The 24,122-nt window shown below is 37.3% G+C and overlaps 1 protein-coding gene across 1 annotated transcript in view; it reads right to left on the bottom strand.

Annotated features, from left to right (window-relative positions):
* The window catches only part of MALRD1 (MAM and LDL receptor class A domain containing 1), a 302,374-nt gene that overhangs the window by 92,415 nt on the left and 185,837 nt on the right, over positions 1 to 24,122 (bottom strand). The window contains 2 exon segments of the mRNA XM_068405612.1: positions 7,641 to 7,802; positions 12,552 to 12,680. Coding sequence (XP_068261713.1) covers positions 7,641 to 7,802; positions 12,552 to 12,680 — 291 coding nt within the window.

The raw sequence follows: 24,122 nt of genomic DNA, 5'->3' as shown, positions 1-24,122 counted from the left end.
CTCTAAGGATCATTTTGAAGGTTGACATTGCAGGAGTCAGGAGCACCTTTGCTGATAGCTCTTACCCAGGAAAATTCCCTGTCGTGTAGCATGGCAGTAGGGAGCACACTGAAGCCCTGAGGCTTCTTAGTGGGCCAGGATATCCACATTTCCTATCATTCAGCTGGTGCTGAAGAACCACAAGGTAGCATAAAAGAGAATTCATTATTTGGTTCCAAGCCGAAAAAGATGCCACCCTCTTACACCCCAAAAGGGTCCTGTCACCTAAAATGAACATATACCACCAAAAGCAAGTGGTTGAATAGGCAAATCACGCTGCTGACTCGTTTCTTTTGTTTTTTCTTTTATTAACTAGCAGTAGCCCCTTCTTTGTCATCACTTTAATTCCATTTGCTATGATAAAAGCAAGGTTTGGTCCTGCATGGAGAAAAGAGTATGACAACCTTCTGCGGCGAAAAGAAGAGATTTTTCACAAAGAGGAGGGCACCTGTTGCAGCCATGTGAACCCATGTGAGTTCTTGTAAGCCTTTCTGTAAACAGCTGATTAACAAGTGATATATGTGAAAAGATTGATTCCCTACCAATTAGGACAATTTTTTGCTTCATTTTTATTAAGAAATGTTAATGAACATTTTGTAAAGAAGATGGCTGTTCCCATGGAAGGAGATTTTGAATTAAGTTACGGATGAACTTGTGTAAGTTGTGCATCTGCACTATATCATCTTCTCTTTCTTAGGACACTAAATTCTCAAATCCTTAAAAATAAACTTGGTGCGTTCATACCCACTCTGTCTACACACCCCTTATACATGTGTTCTCATGTATTCTGCAGCTGAATCTAGGAGTTTACACAGAATCACAGAATGTTAGGGATTGGAAGGGACCTCGAAAGATCATCTAGTCCAATCCCCCCGCCGGAGCAGGATTACCTAGATCATATCACACAGATACGCGTCCAGGTGGGTTTTGAATGTCTCCAGAGAAGGAGACTCCACAACCTCTCTGGGCAGCCTGTTCCAGTGTTCAGTCACCCTCACCGTAAAGAAGTTTTTCCTCATATTTATGTGGAACCTCCTGTGTTCCAGCTTGCACCCATTGCCCCTTGTCCTGTCAATGGATGTCACTGAGAAGAGCCTGGCTCCATCCTCATGACACTTGCCCTTTACATATTTATAAACATTAATGAGGTCACCCCTCAGTCTCCTCTTCTCCAAGCTAAAGAGACCCAGCTCCCTTAGCCTCTCCTCATAAGGGAGATGTTCCACTCCCTTAATCATCTTCGTGGCTCTGCGCTGGACTCTCTCTAGCACTTCCCTGTCCTTCTTGAACTGAGGGGCCCAAAACTGGACACAATATTCCAGATGCGGCCTCACCAGGGCAGAGTAGAGGGGGAGGAGAACCTCTCTTGACCTGCTAACCACACCCCTTCTAATACACCCCAGGATGCCATTGGCCTTCTTGGCCACAAGGGCACACTGCTGGCTCATGGTCATCCTGTTGTCCACTAGGACCCCCAGGTCCCTTTCCCCTACGCTGGTCTCCAACAGCTCTGTCCCCAACTTGTACTGGTACATGGGGTTGTTCTTGCCCAGATGCAGGACTCTACACTTGCCCTTGTTATATTTCATTAAATTTCTCCCCGCCCAACTCTCCAGCCTGTCCAGGTCTCTCTGAATGGCTGCGCAGCCTTCCGGTGTGTCAGCCACTCCTCCCAGTTTTGTGTCATCAGCGAACTTGCTGACAGTGCACTCTATTCCCTCATCCAAGTCATTAATGAATATATTGAATAGTACTGGTCCCAGTACCGACCCTTGAGGGACTCTGCTAGACACAGGCCTCCAACTGGACTCTGTCCCATTGACCACCACTCTCTGGCTTCTTTCCTTCAGCCAGTTCACAATCCACCTCACTACCCAATCATCCAGACCACACTTCCTCAGTTTAGCTGCGAGGATGCTGTGGGAGACCATGTCAAACGCTTTACTGAAATCGAGATAGACCACATCCACAGCTTTACCATCATCTATCCACCGGGTTATGTCCTCATAAAAGGCTATCAAGTTGGTTAAGCATGACTTCCCGTTGGTGAAGCCATGTTGACTGCCCCTAATGATCCCCCTATCCTTGATGTGCCTAGAGACAGCACCAAGGACAAGTTGTTCCATCACCTTTCCGGGAATGGAGGTGAGGCTGACCGGTCTATAGTTACCCGGGTCCTCCTTCTTGCCCTTTTTGAAGACTGGAGTGACATTCGCTTTCCTCCAGTCCTCAGGCACCTCTCCCGTTGCCCACGACTTAGCAAAGATGATGGAGAGTGGCCTAGCAATGACTTCCGCCAGCTCCGTCAGCACCCACGGGTGCCTCCTATCAGGGCCCATGGATTTATGGATGTCCAGATTGCTTAATTGGTCCCTGACCCAGCCCTCATCTACCAAGACAGACTCCTCCTCTATCCTGACTTCTTCTGGGGCCTCAGGGGTCCGGGGCTCCTCAGGACAGCCTCCAGCAGTATAGACAGAGGCAAAGAAGGCATTCAGTAACTCCGCCTTCTTTTTATCCTCTGTCTCCAGGGCCCCCACCTCATTCATTAGTTTCATATGCTTTGCAATTTAAAGTTTCTGAATTCTCATTCTACATTAAAGTAAAATAATTCAAGAATGCAGATTTATAAAGAATAAGGTATATGATTTATACACTGTGTGAGATGTAACTTTTAAGAAAGTGTGATTGTAAAGAGAGCAGCAATTGTGATGGTCTTGAGGCAGATGCACAGAAGAATTGCTCAATGAATTGGTATTCTGGAAAGGAAAGAAATATTTGTAAAACAAACTGGATAGTGATGGACCCAACTTAATTTCTAAAATTTAGCTTTTCCCTATGTTGACAAATTATTAATATAGTATAAGCATCATATGCTAAGGCATGATCACTAGATTTTCTGGCAGATTGAGTAAGCCCCCCAGCTAGCAGCCTCATTATAAGACCTAGAAGGCAAATTATTTCCTTCTCCTACAACTTTTCCATCACTAAAAAAAAATTGTGTTAGAACAAAAATAAGAAATATTTTTTCAGGTGTAAGATCAATATGAGATACAACCTAACACTTCTAATTAGTAAGGTGGCAAATACAGATTTTAAGAAAGAAAACCAGAAAGTTGCTCATTGCTGTGTTACTTCAAGAGCCAGACCCACTTGGATTTGGGTGAAAATATCAAAAATTATTTCCCATCTGAAGTGAGCTGCAGTTCTTTCTACCTAAAATCAATTGTAATTTTAGGCCTTTCATTCATAAAGTGAAGCTATGTAATGGGCTTTCTAACTGCTATCCAACACGCCATTCTCGCAGATCTGCAAATGATCGTTTGTTGAGAGTGAGAATTATTAGGTATGGATCTCAGTCAGAGGAAACCTGGAATATGGACTATTTGTAAATTGTGATGCCTATCAAGGAAATGTTCTTAGTTTCTCTTGCTGTCTTTGACACAATCTTATTTGAGATGATGTTTTCAGGTGAGGTTATCTGGGTATCATGTTATGCTTCAAGCTTTTTCAAGAAACATTTAAATTTTCTCTGGAGAGAAAAAACTATTTCAAAGATTATAATGACATGGATATACTATATTCTTCATAAATAGAATGGTCCTATATAGTTGCATACTGACCAGCAAACTGGAAGACCAAGGTGCCTGGCTCCTTGGTACATGATATAAGATATATAGCAAAATGGTATATGATATATCACAAAAGTTAAACAGTTTGGTTTGCATTTGGCTGAAGTTTTTGAGGTTGAAATGTTCTGCACTTGATCAGCTACGTCCTCTGAATATTTAAATAGATCATGGATGCAGTGGCAGAAGGTTGAAAGTGTCCTGGTTTTGAGCAAGAAAATAATGATTTGAGAAGGAAATGTATGGAAAGGAATATTTTTAAATCTGAGACTGCATAAACTACGCACTGGTCAGATTGCAGAATGTTAAACAGGTGAAACATAGTTGTTATTTATCACTAAAAGTCTTTGTTTTCAAATCACAGGGCTTATCTTCTCCCAGAGACTGTACCAATGCAATAAGTTAATTTTGTTAAACTGATGCAAATTTTTTTTTAACGAACATTTATATACATCTGAAACTTGTAATGTCAGTTTAAGTTGTGCTAGATGAAGCAATAGAAGACACATTTAAACCAATATGAGATTCTTCCACACAAAGTTGTGTCAATATACTTAATACAAAGTTGGTATAAAATCACATGGCATGCATGCTCTGTACAATGAATTTATATGCTTAGTAACTAGGGGAAATGAGTTTGGAACAAGAAGGAACTGAATTTGGGTTGGGAATGGGCTGATAAATACTTCTGGACATTACAGGTCGGCAGTATCTAGGCTGCTGGCAATTCTGACAAGTGATTTCTCTATAGTTAATGTGAATATTTCTTGCCCAGTTAATTTACAAGTAAATTACAAATCTGGGTAATTTTGCAAACACATTTGCTCTAATTTTGTTTTCTTTTTGATTCATTTTTTATTAATTTTGTTTTTCTTACAATTGCTGGGTAATTTCACAGAAGCAAAGAACCAATTAAATGAGAGAAACTGAAATAGAAAAGCTCACAAAATCTCCTTGAAGACCCAAGGGCTACTGGTTGTTTTGTCATCACACTGCATCAAAGGAACAGCAAGAAAGCAAGTCAGACTACTGATTTGCAAGGAACAGCTTGCCTGGGGCAGCTGCAATAGTTTGTACTTCTACCTGTCTGTTCTGTCCCTTTCCAAGAGGAACGTACTTCCACATTTACAGCCTGCAATAGGAACACAAACTAGTATAGATGTCTGCTTTCTCTAAAATGAAAAACTGTGATGTGTGGCAGATAAGAAGTTCTCTCATGGTCAGGTGAGCAGTTCCTGCAGCAGATGCAGAATCCTCTAAAGGAAAAGGAAGGATAAATGAGTAGGACAGAAACGGTTACAGCCACTCGCTGATAAGATGTCTCTGTTGATTTTGGAAACTTAAAACACCAAAAAAGAATCTAAACCTGGAGATCATGCTGCTTACAAATTCAAGAGAAAAACAGTAGAGATTGTGGTACTTCTACATTGAATACTATTCTTTGCTGATTAGCTGGAAATTAAAATAGGGTTTCTAACCATTAAAACTTCTGGAAAGGGAAGCTAAACACTTCTCAAATAGAGATTGGTACATTTATGATGGAAATTAATATTCCATCAAGATTTATTATATTATATAATCCATAGAATATATTATATGATTTTATATTTATATAATACAATATATAATTATAACTTGCTGTCTACATAATACAGATAACTGTAATTGCCTTTCAATACATTTCATTCTCCTATCAATAGGCATTCTGATAGTAGTTTATCAGCACCATTTTGTAGGGTCTTCTAGGGAAACACTTCTATACTAAGATTTCTGGCAAGGCAATGTCAGGGAGGTAAGCGAAACCAAGATCTTAGGTAGGAAGCTTAAGCATTTCATATGCATCCACACACTCACTGCTCCTCAGCCATTCTTTAAGGACCGATGTATGATTGCATGTTTTTCAAGAATCCATTAGGATGGTACCACACTCCAGGAAAAGTAGATTATTCAAAATGTTGACAAGGGCAAGAGTATTATTGTAGATGGTTACTGGCCCCCAGCCAGATGTAGCCCCATTCACTACAACCCTTCGAGTTCTGTCCTTCAGCCAGTTCACCCAGCGCACTGTGAACCCGCTCAGCCCACAGCTGGACAACTTGTCCAGAAGGTTGCTGTGAGGGACACTATGCAAAGCCTTACTAAAATCCAGAAAAACTCTATCTATCTGCTGCCTTGCCTTCATCCACTACACGGGTGACCTTATCATAAGAGATGAAACTAGTTAAACAGGACTTTCCCTTTGTGAATCCATGCTGACTGTGCCTGATGACTGCATATTCTTTAAATGCCTTTCAATAATACACAGTATAATCTTTTCCATAATTTTTCCAGGAACTGAGGTTAGACTAACAGGGCTGTAGTTCCCTGGGTCTTCCCTCATGCCCTTTTTGTAGATGGGAATAACAGTGGCTAACTTCCAGTCAGAAGGCATCTCCCCAGGCTCACAAGACCTTTGGTAGATGATCGAGAGGGGTCCTGCCATAACATCAGCTAGCTCCTTCAGTACTCTGGGATGAATCTCATCAGGCCCCATGGACTTGTGGACATTTAGCTGGTCCCTTACAATTTCAGTGTCCACAAATGGAAAGTCACTGTTCCCACACTTGTGATCCTCCAACTCAGGGAACTGGGCAGCCCAAGGTCTATCAGTATTATTAAAAACTGAGACAAAAAACACATTGAATGCCTCCACTTTTTTTTCATTCCTATTAGTGCGATGACCATGTTCTACAAGTATCGGTCCAATGTCTTCTATTCAGACTGCAGTTACACTTTCAGATACCACGAGTATTCAGGCCTGACAAACAAGGTTTCATGCAGATATTTCATTTGAATCCAGTGTCTTCTATAAGGAATGAACAGAATACTAGTAATTGGTGAGAAAAATGCAGAGCTGGGGATTGGTAGAGGGAAAGATAACAGATTAAGCTGGGTTCTTAGAAAAACATGAGTTAGCTAGAGGTTAGCAAGATGTCCTAATGTTGTTTTGGCCAGGTGCAAGGTGATATTGGAAACACAAAGCTGGTACTTTCATGGAGCTGCCTATAAAAATGCCTACAATGCAACAAGGTTTTCCAGAGATTTACTGCAGCACAGTCAAGGTCATCGAATAGTCTCAGTCAAGGTACTGCTTAATATAAGCTCTACAGTTCGTGCTCAGGTGACCTGAGAGAAATGGATGGCTGGACTATTATTTGCACCTTTGTTTATCCAAAGGTTTTCAGCCATTTAGCAGTGCATGGATCCATTGTCACGGCATTTCTGAGCAAGACCTAATGGAATATCTTAGTGATCCATGATTGTTGCCAAATATATCTTCTTTTATTGTATTAAAATTTCATGTCTGTAGTTCTTGAAAAGTTTTCAAATAAACCCTTAATTAATATCATTGCAGACTTGAAGATGACTACTGCATTTGTGCAGGCATGCTGTACTGTTTTAGAAAGAGGTCTGTTGTGTCCCAGATGTGACGATTAATTAGTATCTTCAAGTTATATTTAGCAGCTCATTGTCTAGGAAATTACTAAACAAATGCATCAAGATGAAGTGGAATAAAAGAATGGTATAATCAGGACCACTCTAAAAACAGCAATCTATAAAATTACAGTGCTGCTGAAGCACTGATTAAAAAGGTTGGCAATAGGCTACTACACCAGGCTGTTTTGTTTTGTGTTCAGACAGAACTAGAAATTACTAGATAGTATAAATGACAATATTCAATATGTTAAAACATTTAATATATTTTTTGCATGGCTTCTTTGAGATACGTACCCTCTATTGTAATTTTAATATGAAAGTGAATATTTTAAAGGCTTGTTGGAACTGCTTTGTGAACTGTGCTAATTGCTCACTATGATTTGTCTGCATATACAATAAACTCAGCTGGTCACACTGAGATTTTCTGTTATCTTGGCACTAATCAATGGCATTTTTTTTATTTTCCCAAAAGTGATGTAGGACACATGCCAATACCTGGTGTATGGTCAGTATCAGGACCCGTTTGTCCCGTGGCAGCACTGTTGCTAATATTCCAGTCAAAATCATCACTAGGGTCTTGTGTTAATCCACATACAGTGGTCCATTCTTGATCCTGTGTTTCAAAGTTACAGCTTCCAGGAATACTTGTGTAGTAACCTGAAAATATAGCAAGAGGTAAATTATCATCCCAGCTCATATATGTAAAAGCCTCTAATGAACATACTGTACATGGTAATGGAAAAGATTCTCTTTGGCTAATGGTATGATTCTCTGTGTTCCATGTACTGGCATAAATAATACGTGGTAGTTAGTAAGGAAAAAAAATTCACCCTTCACTTCACAAGCAGGTATAAACAGCCTTAAAGTTTATTACAAATATATGCTGATGTAAGTCTTGAGGACAAACCGATGACTTCACCAATTTTAGTTTTTATTCAAGATGAACGGACAGAACAATTCCCAGCCAATTAGCTAGCAAAACTAGACTCCACTTCCACAGTGGTGTTTTTCATGAACATATGTAGGCTCATCTTTGTGAGTGTTATGCATGAAGGAAGTTTTATGATTAGAGAAGTTCTAGTGATTAGGACATTGACTAAATTCAGGAGATCTTTGTTAAATTTCCCATTTCTAATTGTGCCTCTGACATTTCAGGTGACTTTGGAAAAGAAATTAATTAACAAAATTATATAAATGCTGTGGCAGAGGTAAATCAAATGGCATCACAAACTCTTCTTTGGCTTCTAAAGATCTTTTCCCTAGATATAAAGCAGAGGTAGCTACACAATTGCTGAGTGAGAGCAAGGACTACCGCTGTGAGAGGACTCTGGGAAAAAGTTCCAAACTATTAAACATTGCAGTCAGTCATGCATTTTAGAAACAGGTCTGACTGTGACTATTTCAGAACCTCAAATGGATTTGAGGATTTGGAGTGTGTTTCTTGATCTAGTATTCTGCAACATAAAATACAGCTATTGACGCATCATTGTATAGGTATAAAGGATACAGATAAAAAGAATAGAATTAATTACCTTTTAGTAATCTGTTTTGCTTTTTTTTTCTATTCTATACTTTGATACTACAAGAACAACTGATGCCATTCTTTGTAAAAATAACTTATCATTATCATAAACCTGTTTTGTATGACCAAGATCTGCACATGCACTGTGGTCCTGTGGATTTGCTCTTCTGTAAAAATATGTCACCTTAGTTAAATGTATAGGACAAATATCTTAAAAGAAGAATAATTTTGATCCAGTGAATAACCTATATCCCACTGAATGTTAGGAGAAGGATCTGCGCTGCTCTGTAGTGTACTGTACTCTTACCGTACTGTGAGGGACTGAAGCATTTCTCATAAGGAGAGGCTGAGAGAGCTGGGACTGTTCAGCCTGTAGAAGAGAAGGCTCAGTGGGATTTTATCAGCGTGTATAAATACTTGCTGGGAGGGTGTAAAGAAGACAAAACCAGACTCTTCTTAGTGGTGCACAGTGTCAGGACAAGAGGCAATGGGCACTAATACAGGAAGCACTTCTTAAGGTTAAGAAAAATCTTGTTTTTTACTGTTGGGCTAGTCAAACACTGGCACAAGTTGCCCAGAGTTGTGGAGTTTCCATTCTTGGAGATATTCAAAACCTGACTGGCACAGCCCTGGGCAGCCTATTGCAGTGGACGCTGTTTTGAGCAGGAGGTTGAACTAGATGATCGCCAGAGGTGCTTTCCCACCTCAACTGTTCTGTGCTTGTGTTAGTGCTATTCACAGTATGACCTTTGGGAATCATGAAAGGAATAGACAAATGCACTGAGCATCCGCATTGACACTGCATTACAAGCATCATATAAGCCTAATAAAGCCTAACTGCAACACCAAACACCTTCACATGCAGTCATGGCAAAGAAGGGAACCCATCAATCAAAAAAATAAGTACGATTTTCTTGTGCAGTTCTAACAAGATCAAAGTCCAAATGCATTTGGAATTTATACCGTTCATAATAGATTACCTAACTTCAGGAATTTTACTGTAATATCTCAACAGTGCGTTCAGAAGGCAATTATTAATAAATATTTATGAAAAGTATTTACAGGATTCTAGGAGTCACCCGACATATCTGCACCTGCTGGATACCTTTTATTTTATGGGTAAACAGACCCTATTTAGAAGCCACCAGAAGAGGATTGTTCCATTTATCTGAAAAATTGATTTTATTTCTATAATTCAAACACTCCTCTAGTTGGTTCATCAACATCAAGATTTGCTATTAATCAAATCTGGGTGTATAATTGTCTGCAATTCATGGAAATTGAAACTGCTTTCATGTGTGCTTTTTTCACCTCAGTTCTTCCAGCGCATTACTGAAAGAGAGTGAAAATTTTGCAAGATTGTTTGACTGGGTTGAATGAAGCATAGAGTAAGTAATTTCTGTGAGTTTATTTAAAAAAAAAAAAAAGTCCACCAGCCTACGTGGATACAATTAATTTCATCCGGATTCTGTTGTAAAACCTGCACAGAGAAATTGCTGCTGAGTAGATTATGGTCCATTTACTTCTTTGGAGTTACACCAGTATAAAACTACAGTAGAATGTGAAATAAGCTCGAAACTTGAGCTCTGAGGAGAAAATTGTAGATTAATGTGGCCAAACCCACTTGTGATGGGGCAGGTTAGACTGTGAAGGGCTTTCTCTGTGCCTGTTCTGTTCTCTTTTCTGATTAACCAGCTCCTGTTCCCTTTTCATTAAAAAGTGAGGCTTCTATATCTAGAAGGCATTATGTGCCCATTAATGTTGTTTATTCCCATCTATAATATATAGATGCTTAGGGAAAAGGTGTGCTTATCCAAATGTAAGACCTCATTTGTTGGAACTATGATATAGCAGATAGGGAAATATTATACCTGAGGCTTATCTGGGTATTCTGTATGCCAGATTACAGCATCTCTCCTGTATTGTTGACTTGATATTTTGTCAGTTCTGTCATCTGTCTAAAGACCGATTAAAACATTTTGATGCAACTACAGACTTTCCATCTACAATAAAAGGATATTTCACTCTATTTATTGAAAGTGAATATCATTATTTTTTTCTTCCCTTGGAAAAGCTTTTCTGCAGTATAGCAAAGGCTGTGTTGCTTTACTGTGATTCAAGATCATTTATGGCCTGAAATGTTTCCACCTACTATCTGACTAAGAAAAGTGAGTTGATGATATCACAGTCCTTCCAGACAACACAGGACACTCCCCTCCACCTCCAGTGAAGCTACTATATCCTGTAGCAATATTTACAGAATAAATCAAGTGCCTCAAGTTTTCTGAATATCTTTACAGACCAGTTTACATTGGACAGCAATTCAGACTTACTGTGTCTCTGTTAGGTCTGTAAAATGTTACAAGGGTGAGTTTACAGAGTATTTTGTTGCACGCACTTTATCTAACTCCTGAAAAAAATGAATATTATATACCAGAAATACAGGATATCTTTTTAAAATAAAAACTTTTCTTGGAATCTACTTGAAAAAAAGCCAGTCTTTTAAGGTTTTTGTTCAACATAGAATCATTTCCATAAATATGACTCTCAAAATTCACTGGAATGCAAAGCACTGCAGGAGGTAAAAACCGGAAACAGAGACACCAGCTTCAGCATAAGTACTTCATAACTGTTATTTACTTTTATGAAAACAATAAAGAGGGAGAAACTCCAAGTTAAATCTGCTATAGTGACCTCTTCACTTGTATTCCAGGTTATAAGTCTGCTGTCTGGCTAAAACAATATAATTTACATCAACCAATAAAGGGTCATTATTTTTGTAACCCTGTCCAGTCAAAGCATTTAGTAACCCCATGCAATAGAAAATGCCTTTGATTTTCAAGGGATCACCAATTATTGGTTGATTTCAATGGAGTACTTGGACTTCAACACAATGTGAGCATTGAATTGATGCATGTGATGCATTTACTTTATCTGCCAAGGTTACTTTTGATCATATCTGCATTGTGGCAGAATTTGGCCCTCCAGCTCAAAGATTAAGAATTAGACTTATTACTGAACTTTATATATGGACTGCTTAAGCTTCCTATTCCAAAAGTCTGATCTGGACAGTGATTGTAAATAAAGACAGACATGGAGCAGGAGCAAAGGCACAAAATTTTACTGCTTTTGAGTTTCAAGTCAGAATTGGAAAGCCTGTTAACTTGATGCAGATTTTCAAAATTGAGCTGTGCCCTTCCATGTCAAACAGCATTAGCAAAGAATACCTACATAAAAATTTTGTCTTAGTATTCATTAGGACTGAAAAAATATAAACAGACTGGGTTTTGTCCAACTGTTCTGTAATAGAGTAACAGCAAGGAAATATTTTCATAGTCGGCAATGAAGCAGATGATGAGGGAAGAGCAACGATCACACATAGAGACACAGCTCATCACACAGACAACATTAATCGGAAAGGAAAGACAGGCTTGTTTTTAAATAATCACTTTTTATAGCAGAATCATGTCTAAATGTTATTGTGCATTAATTTGCTTACTTAGCTTTTTCATTCAGCAGTAACACCTTAACATGCTTTCAATTTAATTTATGAGTTTAAATTTCTTCTCACAGTGAATTTGTGTTGTAACCTATGGATTTTATTCCTTAAATATTTTTTTAATCCTTAAGCTGTTTTTTGGGTGTTTTTTGTATTTAATCTTTGGTTGAGTAAGTTGCACTTTTGCAACTAAATCACACTTAAGTACTTTTTGCAGCAAATGCCTCTGAAGATCTGAAAATGTCAGACCTTGTGCATTGGGGGACCAGGTAACCTGCTTGTAATTATCTGCTGAGCAGCTGTGTGAATTCACCTAAGCTATGCTACAAAAGTTAAAGTTATAATTTTAACTGGAGTTTACGTTAATACACAAAGAGCTACTTACTGCAGTCAGCTTCATCTGATAGGTCTTCACAATCTGGTTTATAGTCGCAGACGAACTGAGACTCTATGCAATTCTCATTCCCACACACAAAATCAGTGAGCGCAGGGCATTCCCTGGGATTCTCTCCAACTGAAACCAACAGGACATTCAAATCAATATTGTAATTAAGTCAAAGGGTGCTCTTTTTTATTTATTTAGCCATTATACACCATGACTTCAGTGATTTACTGCTTCCAACAGATGTTATTTGGTCTCACTCTTTTAATAGTGCATTCTGTGTGTCTAGACTACTGTATTGGCCTTGCCCAAAGCTTCCAGTGTAGGATGTTTTGCCTGGAAGAATATTCAGTTCAACATCAACACTACTGTTTCCCCAGTGTATTTGTTGTGCACGTTCCATAGAAAAGGGTTCTGTGAGCTGTTGAAAAGTAAACAGGCTAAAGGCTTTGTTCTCGTCATACTTAAAGGACATAATTTGGAAAATAAGAACACTTTAAACTGAGAAAATCAGTGTTATACAACATTTGTGTAATGCATAAACTTTTAAAGCCTTTATAAGACAAACTTTTTTTGAAGAGTTTAGAGAAACTTCTGCTCTGAGTGTGTGAACTGCCCAGAAATTCATCTTATGGTATTTAATATGAGGACCTGTTTTACAACAATTTTTTATCACCTCTGAAAGTGAGTGAAAATCGTGTAATAAAATGAGAGTAACTTAGTAACATGCACATAAAGCACTAGGGCCAAAGCCAAAGACTGCTGAGATTCAGCCATCTCTGAACTGTCAGACTATAAAGAAACTTAACATAAATGATTTTTAGGTTAGTGCATTGGGTGTATAATTTCAGTTAGCACTAATTGAAACAGTTCTGATAATCCCAAATGCAACATTTAAGATGAACTCCTATTAGCTAAGATTGTTTTTCAGTCTAAAGTTCCAAGCTGTGCAATAAGACATGTAAGAGAATATATTTTGACTCTATTAATTGTAATATATTTCATTTTTTCCTTCAAACATGACTAAAATGTGACATGTTATTAAACACAGTCTGGACAGAACACCTTGATATTTACCTTTGGGCAGGCTCAGATTTCCAGAAGGGGAAGTTATTGTTGTCAGGGTATTAATCTCCTCAAATAGAGGTACTTACTGAATTTTGCAGACTGAGAAACTACATTCTCGTTGAAGCAAAATAGGAAAGGAGAACTACATTTTTGGTTTACTTTAAACATGTACATAAGGTAATATTAAATAGAGCAACAACACAGCATTAAAATGTAATTCAAACGTTTAGAATGGATAGTTCAAAAAAAATTCAGTGATACGGTTGCTTACCTGCAGGATCTGACTTAAATTTTCACTTTTGAAATACATGTGACCCTGAGCACTGGTATAAATAAAATCTGGTTTCAAACTGATCTCTGTCTTATTTTGGTTTTTAATTTTACACTATCAATTGAATCTGATTATGTGTCAGGGAATCCACAGACAACAGCATTGCCATTAATGCCTTAAATACAGGAAAAGCTATGGCTGGTTTTTCCAGAGAAGCCATGTGGCAAAGAGCCCTTAGCAAAGGAGTGGACTTCTGAGAAAAAATTGACTGAAGCATTTGTGATGATAAAGGCAGTTTTCACACCTCTCCCAAATGATGTGATAAAATTTGATTGAAAATACTACCAAAAATTCATTAATATGGCTTATCCTAAATTCTGGAAAACCACAGAATCACAGAATAGTTGAGATCGGCAGGGATCTCTCCAGATCATCTAGTCCAACCCCCTGCTCAATCAGCCTCTACTACAGCAGGCTGTGCAGGACCATGTGCAGTTGGGTTTTGAATACACCCACAGATGGGTATATTCAACAACCTCTCTGGACAACCTGTGCTTGTGTTTGACCACTCACAGTAAAAAAAAAGTGTTTTCTGTTTTCTTAATTTGTGCCCATTGCCTTCTGTCTTCTCAGTAGGCACTTGTGAGAAGAGTCTGACTCCCTCATTTCCATTCCCTCCCATGCACTGGAAATGATGCACTGGAAAATTAAGTGACTTCCTTAAGTCATTCAGTGGCTTAAATAATGACAGGAATTATTTAATGGCAGAGCCATTAGGGTACAACAATTTTCACATCTTATTTCACTCCATATGAAAGAGGTACATTAGCACCACAGAGGGGAATGACATTTGAAAATCCATGGCTTTGTGATTGATCATATCCCTCACCTTTACCTCCTTTCACCTTTAATCAAGACAATGTTATGTTACTCTATCATTTATATTTAGCACTTAATATTAATTACAGTTGTTCTTTTTTTTAATAAACTACTTTATAGTACTTCAAGCATACCAGAAACCAGCATTTAAGAATATTATTCGTTTAATAACTTAGCCTAAAATAAAACATGTGATCCATACACAGTGATAATGAAAACTTGTATCTCGACAGATGTAAATGGCATGAAGTCCAAAAACAGAGTCTTGTGTCTGTAAATTTTATGCTTTTGGAGTAAGAACTTGCTTATATGTCATTTTTAGGGAGACCAGGTTACATTTATGATAATGACGGAGATTCTGCCGCAGCCTTTGGCAGAGGTAAAAATAAAATCCCTCTCAGAATTAACATACTAGCATTAGCATAACATACTCAAACTAAATATTCTAAACTCTTCTTCAGAATTGTGGCATTAAAAATCAACTTTCCAGAGTACACACTCATTCTGACCAAAACTCCTACACCAGCAAAAAACTAAATCAAAGCAAGAAATATGGTAGATATTAACCATAAAATACAACTTCAGTGTCAACAACCCCCATAACCAAAAAGAGGTTCACACAGAAGTTGCAACTTAGATGTTTCATTTTTACCAGACATTCTTTAAATATAATACAAAAATTCTATTTAATCAGAAAAATGTATTGAAGAACATATTGGAAAATATGTTCTCAATTCTATGGGCTGAGCTGCAATTTTACAAAAAAGGTGTTAGAAACCACTTTGAACAAAGAAAAAAAGAGGACATTCGAAATATTATCTTGCCCATTTCTAATTTTGTCATCAAAATTACAGGGTTAACAAAATCTGAGTTTGAGTCTATCAGTACTGAGTTTGGAGAAGGATGTTTCTAAGAACAGTATTCAAACCTCCCTCTAGGGAGTTGCAGTATAAAGCAAAACGATGTCTCCTAATGAACAGCTTAAGATATGTTTTAAGCTGATATTTCAGATTAAATGAGAATTTTCTTTACTTCTTATTTCATTGCATATGTTGGCTGCATGGGACTGCATGTAAAAATATGTAGCTTTTTGACTGATCATATTCCTCAAGTTGTACTTTGATCACCAGTAAGTAGAAAGATAACATGGATGATGGTTTATTACATATAGCATGTAATACTATATACGTGTCTTTTCCCAGCAGTCTAACTCACAACATGGCATGAAATTGAAAAATTTGAAGAGAGCTAAGATAGCCAAAAGGAAAAGAAAACATTTTATTTTAAGAAAAATGTTGACCAGAAAGAAATTGCATTTAATGAAAAAGCCATAAATGTTATTTTTTTGACCTTTCTTCCAAATCTTTGGTTTAGCCACTAAACTAAACAATCCATTGTTTGCTCAGTTCTACACATAATATGAGTTAAAACTTCTTTACTTTGAGGGTGACAGAGCACTGGAACAGGCTGCCCAGGGAGGTTGTGGAGTCTCCTTCTCTGGAGATATTCATAACCCACCTGGATGCGAACCTGTGCAACGTGGTCTAGGTGAACCTGCTTTGGCAGGGGGTTGGACTAGATGATCTCCAGAGGTCCCTTCCAACCCGAACCATTTTGTGATTCTGTGATAATTTTACATCATGGAAAATATCCATACAGTGAAGGAGTGTTTATCTACAGGCATAGGATGAGTGATAAAGGGATGGCATAGAGCTATAAAAATTGTGTGTTTGTTTTTTTTTTAATAAGAGCAAAAGTTCCAACAATATTTATTAATTTCCAGCACACTTGCACATTTATTGGGCAAGTGCTTTTGTTTTTCATTGTGCTTTGTTCTCTCTTCTCCTATAATTATTCAGTCCACAAACTTGTGGGGTCTGAAGACTATACAGATATGCTACAAGTCAAACGACCACAATCCATTCCTTTCCCACAAAAAGAGAATATAGGCAACCAAAAAACCTACCCCAAACCAAACAAAAACAACACAAAACAATATAGAATATAAAACACAAAAACACAAAGAAGAATTTCATAGCTTATGGTAAGAACCAAGCTTTAGATTAGCATAGAAAAAACTAGATTAACAAGAATCAGTGGAGCAATTAAACCGTTGATTTGCTCCTGGATCAAAGTTGTCAGGCCACAGCACATATCCTTGTAAACCACCTTTTTTTTCCCATTACAGTAAATACTTGGGGATTAGATGCTCACAAATAAAAAAAAAAATTAAAACAATTATTATGGCATAGGAAAATGCTAATCGTTTATAGTATCCATTTATTTGGTTTCCCGTTGGAACTGCAGCATTTCCTGAAAAGAGGACACCACAAGAGACTAGCACAGGACATATTTTAGGTGAAGTAGAAGCTACTGACTACATGTTATGCAAATCCCTACACCAAATGAAACGGCAGTACTTGAAAAGGAAAAAGCATAGACAGGATATCACTTTTCAGTTGAGTACAATTTGGATTGATGCAGCAAAGAGCCATATAATCTTCTAAGTAGATTTTAAGAGAACAATAGAACTGGCTTGGCTTTTGGATCACTAAACCCTACAAAAGAGGCACGTTAATGATGCTTGCCTTGGAACTTTGGTTTACATACATTCACATTAATTTCTACATATTTTGTTCTGCACAATGTAATTTTCAGAATAACAGCAAAGATAAGACCTTTCCTAGTAAGAATGCATGTGTGTGTTTGCACGTACATAGAAAACAAGCAAGACACAGATGCACGTCATGAGTACCACAAATAAACTGTGAATCTGCTGTGGATGCATTACAAGCTTTATATTTATATTCATCTCCAGAATATGTTATCTATGGAAGAATAGCCTATATGGTACTCATAGAATTTATAGACATGACAAGATTCATTTGGAGATAGCTGATAAATACGACACTAATAACAAAGACACTTTGTTTTGGTTACCAGGAAAAGACTGGCTATGAAAGAACTCATGGAAACAGTCTTCTGTCCTTTCAGTTTGCTATTAGAGGACAGTACTGGGCCAGTGACTGTTTCTCTGACTCTGTGAGTACAAGAATTTTCTTTTACCAATGCTTTGTAAGATGAAAATATTCCTGTGATATTCCTTACATCTAAAATCACGGAAAGAACCAGACAGGCCAAGTATCAGCTTTGTAAGCTATAGATCTTGATTGTCTGAAACAATATGGATAACTGCAAAAAATTTTTTAGTTTGATAGATACCAGTAAGTTTCATAGATTGGGTGTTAGGTTGCCACAATGAATGTTATCCTACTTAAAATATTTATCATTAAGGAACTGATGGATCACACAGCCCAAAAGAAGAGATGCTTTTGCCATGTTACATTGTAACACTTAAGACTTACATAGGTTGTCAGAGGTTATGTTTGGCCAGTTCCATGTATTTGTGAAAGGCATAGGGTGAATCCCAAGTTACTATGATTGCTAAAGGTTGCAGTGAACAAGACCTTGATCTGTTTTCAAAAGCAACATGTAACTCAAGGTCAAGTACACCGAGCTGCTCTTTACCAAGAGTCTAATCTTCTCTGCTCTCCAAGACGAATGCATGCACTCACTCAACAGTACTACACCACCATGTCAACAGTATGAAGTGAAACATGTAACGTATACTAAAGAGAAATTAGACTTTCTTTCCCACTATTTGTCTTTTTAGAAATTAAGCTCCTTTCTGAGTAATGTTTTCAAATTACAGTTGAAAATTCATTTTATTTGTTGTTTAAATTTTGTTGTATAGTGAGAGTAATTATATCACCTCCTCCCCTCTTCCACAATACTTGAGATATAGGAATAATCAAAGATAAAAAAATTAAAAACTAAAAATATTTTGTTGAAAAAGTTATTCAATGAAAGTAACTTTACTTTCCAAGTTTCACCCTTTGTTTAAATTAAAATGTATGAAATACAAGCTCCCAGAAGGTTTCATTCGAGGGTAACCGAACACTGGAACAGGCTGCCCAGAGAGGTTGTGGAGTCTCCTTCTCTGGAGACGTTCAAGGCCCGCATGGACGCGTTCCTGTGTGATATGGTCTAGGTAGTCCTGCTCCGGCGGGGGGATTGGACTAGATGATCTTTCGAGGTCCCTTCCAATCCCTAACATTCTGTGATTCTGTGATTAGAACTGGAACTCAACTGTACTCAGTACTCTGAAGTTCAGAAATTATGAAACACAATTTGCATCAAGCTTTTCATTTGCTTACCCCAATTTCTCAGTACCCTTTTCTACATTACTTTTTACAGAACATTAAAACTCTATTAGCAACCTCATCAATAATGTTTCTGTGCATGGATGACCTTGGCAATCTTTTGCAGGGAAAACTAGATGAAAAGTTTCTACTCATGCAAGCTAAATGTAATTTCAGATAGGGTTCTTTTGTAATTCAAAAACCATAGGGAATTCTCCTTACAGAATGTGTCATTTAAAAGGCTAGATTTAATTCAAAGTTATGCATTGGCTCTGATATAAACAGCAGATCTAACAAATTATATTGACTCTTCGGAGAGAATTTCACCTGTAGATACAAAAGTCTGCCAATGCACTTCCTAAAGATGCTCAAAGAAATAGTATTGTGGTGTCTAAGACCACCAAATAAACTGGAAGAATAAAAAATTCATCCATAATTCTGGAAATGTACAACGTGCTCTGGCTCAAGCAATACAAAAGATAAGAAAAAAATTCTCTTCAACTTCTAGTGCTGATATGATGGAGTATATAAACCCACACCAGACAAGAACAGAAGTTTTTATAGTTGATTAAGACTGAAAGACCAGACTTGGTGTAGAGTGTAACAGCAGGATAAGGAGCTCATGCTCACAGTACCGTCATGTAGGGAGCTGCCATATTTTGCTTAATACTAAAGAAGAGACTAGGGAGAAGCACTGAGGACTGAGCAATGAGTGAGGGTCTGGTGTTCAGACTTTATCTCTTTGTAGCCTGCAAGTGGTAAAATAAAGGGAGAAGAAGAGATAAGGTAAAGAATCAAGTGATGCTTTTTCAGAAAGTTCTATTTCCCAGTAACTATGAACATGTTCAACTAGCGAAAAATATCTCCTGAAGCAATTTGACATGTGGTCTCTACTGCTTGATCCTTTTTCCCCTCCCTGTCTCTCCTGCATCCTGATTCCAGTGTACAGCTACATTACACCTCAGAAAGTTCAGCTGAACATATTACTTTTAGAGCTTTTCAACAATATTTACCCTACAAAATTACTGCCAAGCCGTTGTTTCCACTGTGATGCAGAATCAATCCAAACCACTCAATCACAGTACTCTCTCCCCTTATCACAGATTTCTTAGAAGCATCTGATATGAATATTTTATTTTTTTTATACATGTCCTAATGTGGTGCAGAGGAGTAGTTGTGACAGACCAATGGAGTACAGCACACAGGTGCAAGTCGTAATTATCTGCAACAAGGAGGTACCTCCTCAGCTGAATGCTCTCCCTGGCTCTGCAGAATTGTCATTAGATGTGAAATTCATCTTGAGTGTCATGTTGCACAGAGGTGTCTGATGGGTTACAGAAGATCAACTGTTATATGCAGTTTATTTGTACCGGAAGGGTGCCTACCTTCTACAGTAATTTCATACCAAAATGAACTCAGCCTGGGGCAGTGTTCGTTCTTCTAGTACCACCTTTATAGACAATGATTGTGAGGTTAAAAAAAAGTTAAAATCCAGCCATCTCTACCCTGTATATTTTTACCAGTCAAGAAAAGTCTTCTCTTGTGGCCAATTTGAAATACGTGGAGTTAAGTAATCTACCATTAGATAGGAAGACTAAGCAATATGTCAAGTGAATGTCAAAATTATGAGATTTTAATTTTATACTGAAAAGCTGCTTTTGTGGCCACCTACTACCAAACCAAAGTATCTTTGAAGTCAGCAACTTTTCTTCAAAAGTTTCACATGAGATAAACAGAAACTGAAAAAGCCACTGAGGTCTCTTCATGAAAAGTGAGGTAAAAGCTAAAACTTGTTTCTTGTATTCAAAATGTGTGACAAACGACCTCAAGTGTTTTCCTAATAATCTGAGAGTTGCAAAAAGAAGGAAAGATGGCAAAAAAAATCTTTTAGTTAAGCTCTCATGCATACTTTAGATAATCTCAAACGGAAATAACAATCCTGGAGTTTTACAGGTATGTGAATGACTTCTGTACAGTGTAATAAAAAGTAGAGAATAGTATGATTTTCAAGCTGGTGCCATATTGCTCTTCTTTCTGTTCTCTTAATCTTTTCAAAGGAGATTGTCAAATGCAATATTATTCATTCCCTAAAGCCAGGCTATATAATATTTTCTTCTTCTGTAAAAATGAATTTATATTTTTTCATACGTTTCTAGAAAGTCTTAATATGCAATGCCGTTTAAGCAATCACCTTGTGCATAACAAGACTTGTTCAAGTCTTGCCCAGTTGTAACTCTGGCAGCCCTGGCAAGCTGGATTGAGGGAGCCTGTATGTCCTCTGCATCTCTCCTGAGCGTGCCGCCTTCCCCACTGAGTCCTTTGCACAAGGGCATTCGGGAAGTCCCGTGGAAGGCAGCTGTGGCTGACTTTCACATTTCCAGAACGGAGATTATTTCTTGCCTAGAATCAAACTGTGCATCATCTGTACCCGCTGCTGAGTATAATGAGATCTGAGTTCAGTAAGATTTTCACTCAAAAAGGATAAAGCACATTCATGTTTATGTATGTTACAGTAACACAAATTAAGTTAAAGCTACCAAAAATTACCACACTTCTCAAAATGAGCTTTCTTCCTCTACAATGAAGCAGATTCAATAGATATCAGCAATTTGTAAATCGACAGCTCACCATGAAATCAAAGAATGATTTCCTTCTAAAGGCAAAATCCAAATATTAGACTAACAGATAAAGAGTTTTTCCATTAATTTCAGCACATTTACTGGGAAGTTTTAGTCAGGTGAACGCAATTCCAATGTCCCATGTCAGAATACCCTGACATTGACCTATCTATAAAAACAGGTGAAAAAAATCATAAAACATTAAAATATTTTGAAGAGGAAAAAAGAGAAAAAGAAATGATCAAAAAACCCCAGGTAACTGGACATACATTCTAGCTGAATACAAATGTATATCTTGAGTGACTAAATCAGCTCTGGCAGCTTTCTCTGCCTGAATTCCCTTCCCTCTCACTTCAGGGCCAGGTTTGTACTGAATATTTCTGTTATAAGAGTTTGAACTTTCCTCAAGTGTCTGAGCAGAAGGAACTAAATTCTCCACTAAATGTAAAGCTTTGCATGATACATAGCTGAAGATTCAAAGAAAACACTGGCTTATTTGAAAAATAAAAAAGTTGGCCTATGCACCCAAACACTAGGATGTTTTAGTTGTTTTCTCTCTGATCTGCAAAGCTAGGATGGAATTCTAATGAGAAAGGATTTCTCTGCTGAGACTTTCAAAGCTTCTTGTTTATGGAAACGTGGAAGCAAAGTCGTTCAAAGGATTGCAGTACCTTCACCTATGGTCTTTGCCACAAACAGTAGGTGAGGAGGAATACAAATATATGAGGAGAAAGGGAAAGAAAAAGTTTACCACCAGGCAAAGCAAGCTTTATTATATTTTAAAGAAAGTTTATGTTCAGCTCAATTTGGTAAATCAATTTCCTATTAATAGGAGTGCTGTGGCATTTTGATTTTGCTTTCTTTTAAAGACTAAATGTAATTTTAATACCACTTCAAGTATGACTGAATATGTATCCTATTTAACTTAAACATGAGAAGAAAAGCCTGTGAAGTCTGATCCCAAACAGGCAACACCCAAAGATCACTGGAGCTCGAACGGCTCTTTCTTCTTCCAGGACTTTTATCGTGCTGAATTGCCAGACCATGAAAAAAAAAAAATATAAGTCAACTAAATAATCAACTATTCCAGAAATTTCAGTTTAATTTGAATTTAGAGTTATGATTCACTTATTTTCATTGCTCTTTCACTGTCAGTTTTTCAAGTGGTGCCCTGGGATGCCAAAATCAGTATGTATGATATGAAGGTATATGTCCACGCTTATGCTCTGTGTTTTGTATCTGGTGTACAAGATTCCTTTTCTTTAAAATGATAGATGTACAAAATTCAGACTACTGGCAATAGCATGTCTGATGAGTTGTGCTCTTGATCCGCTATTATATGACAGTGAGCCATCAGCTGGAAAAGCGAATCAATAATGCTTGAAGTGCTTTTTAAGGTCACCAGACCACAGCTTATTTCTGACTGGATTTTTAGAAGACGTTATCATTAAGATAAGTGTCAGAAATCTCAAAAATAAAATTATCATTAGGGATTATTCTGTAGAATACTCACTGGTATTTTACCTTTTTATTACGGCAAAATTGCAGGAATCTTTTTCTAGCCTGCAAATAACCTCATGCATGGTCAAAGTCAATTATTAAAAAGCACAAGATATGACCACTCTAAACTCCATTCAGGTCACACAGGATAGTCTGTCACTAAAATTATATAAACAATTATTGTACAAGAAGGTAAAAAAAATTCAAACATAATTAATAAATAAATTAGTTAGTATTAAGAACAATCTTTCTCTGGCTGTGATGTGACTCCACTATTTTTTACATTTTTCAATTAAATTTGCAAAATAAAAACATATCAGATTTGGAATTGAAATTATTTTTGTTATCAAAACATAACTTATGCTCTCAAAACGAACTGATAAGACTCTTTTATACTATCTCTGACAGTATTTCCAAGACCTCTCACATTTCCAATAAATCCACAGTTACTTCTTGACCTTCACTTCCATAAAAATTAGTGAGACCTGACGGAAATGAGCCTTTCAGGATAGGGCCCCAGAAGCTCAGATCATAATAAAGTTATCTGTAGTATTCTACTGATATAGAAGCTTTTAACTAATTAATTTTTAAAAGAAAACAGTGAAAAGATTCTCTTTCATCAGTTGAAAATCCTCATATAACATGAGCTATGTAAATCACAGCTACGTGAGTGAAAAGAAGCCTGCAGAGCTAATCCAACTCCATCCAGATTCCTTTATGATGTGTACAGCTTCTTTCTATAACACACTATATGAAAGCAAGCTGAAGGAAAACACATGTACAATAAAATAAATCTTTGTATTTATTAAACTCTGCTCTAACCATTGAATATTACCATACAGCATAAAAGCAATTCTAATATTCACATGTCAAAAATCCTCACACAAACTGTCTCTCTCTTCCCTCTTCATTCTCTCCATTTGAGTACATTATTTCTGCAAAGAGGCAATTATTTTATTGTGTTGCCTGTAAACTGTGATCCAGGAATATCATTCACCAGCTTCCAAAAGGACAGTCTATGAGGAGTCAGATATCA

The sequence above is a fragment of the Nyctibius grandis genome, chromosome 7, assembly GCF_013368605.1.
Source record: "Nyctibius grandis isolate bNycGra1 chromosome 7, bNycGra1.pri, whole genome shotgun sequence".
Classification (NCBI taxonomy): domain Eukaryota; kingdom Metazoa; phylum Chordata; class Aves; order Nyctibiiformes; family Nyctibiidae; genus Nyctibius; species Nyctibius grandis.
Note: the sequence above shows the minus strand (reverse complement) of the source record. Positions and strands in the feature narration are given on the sequence as shown.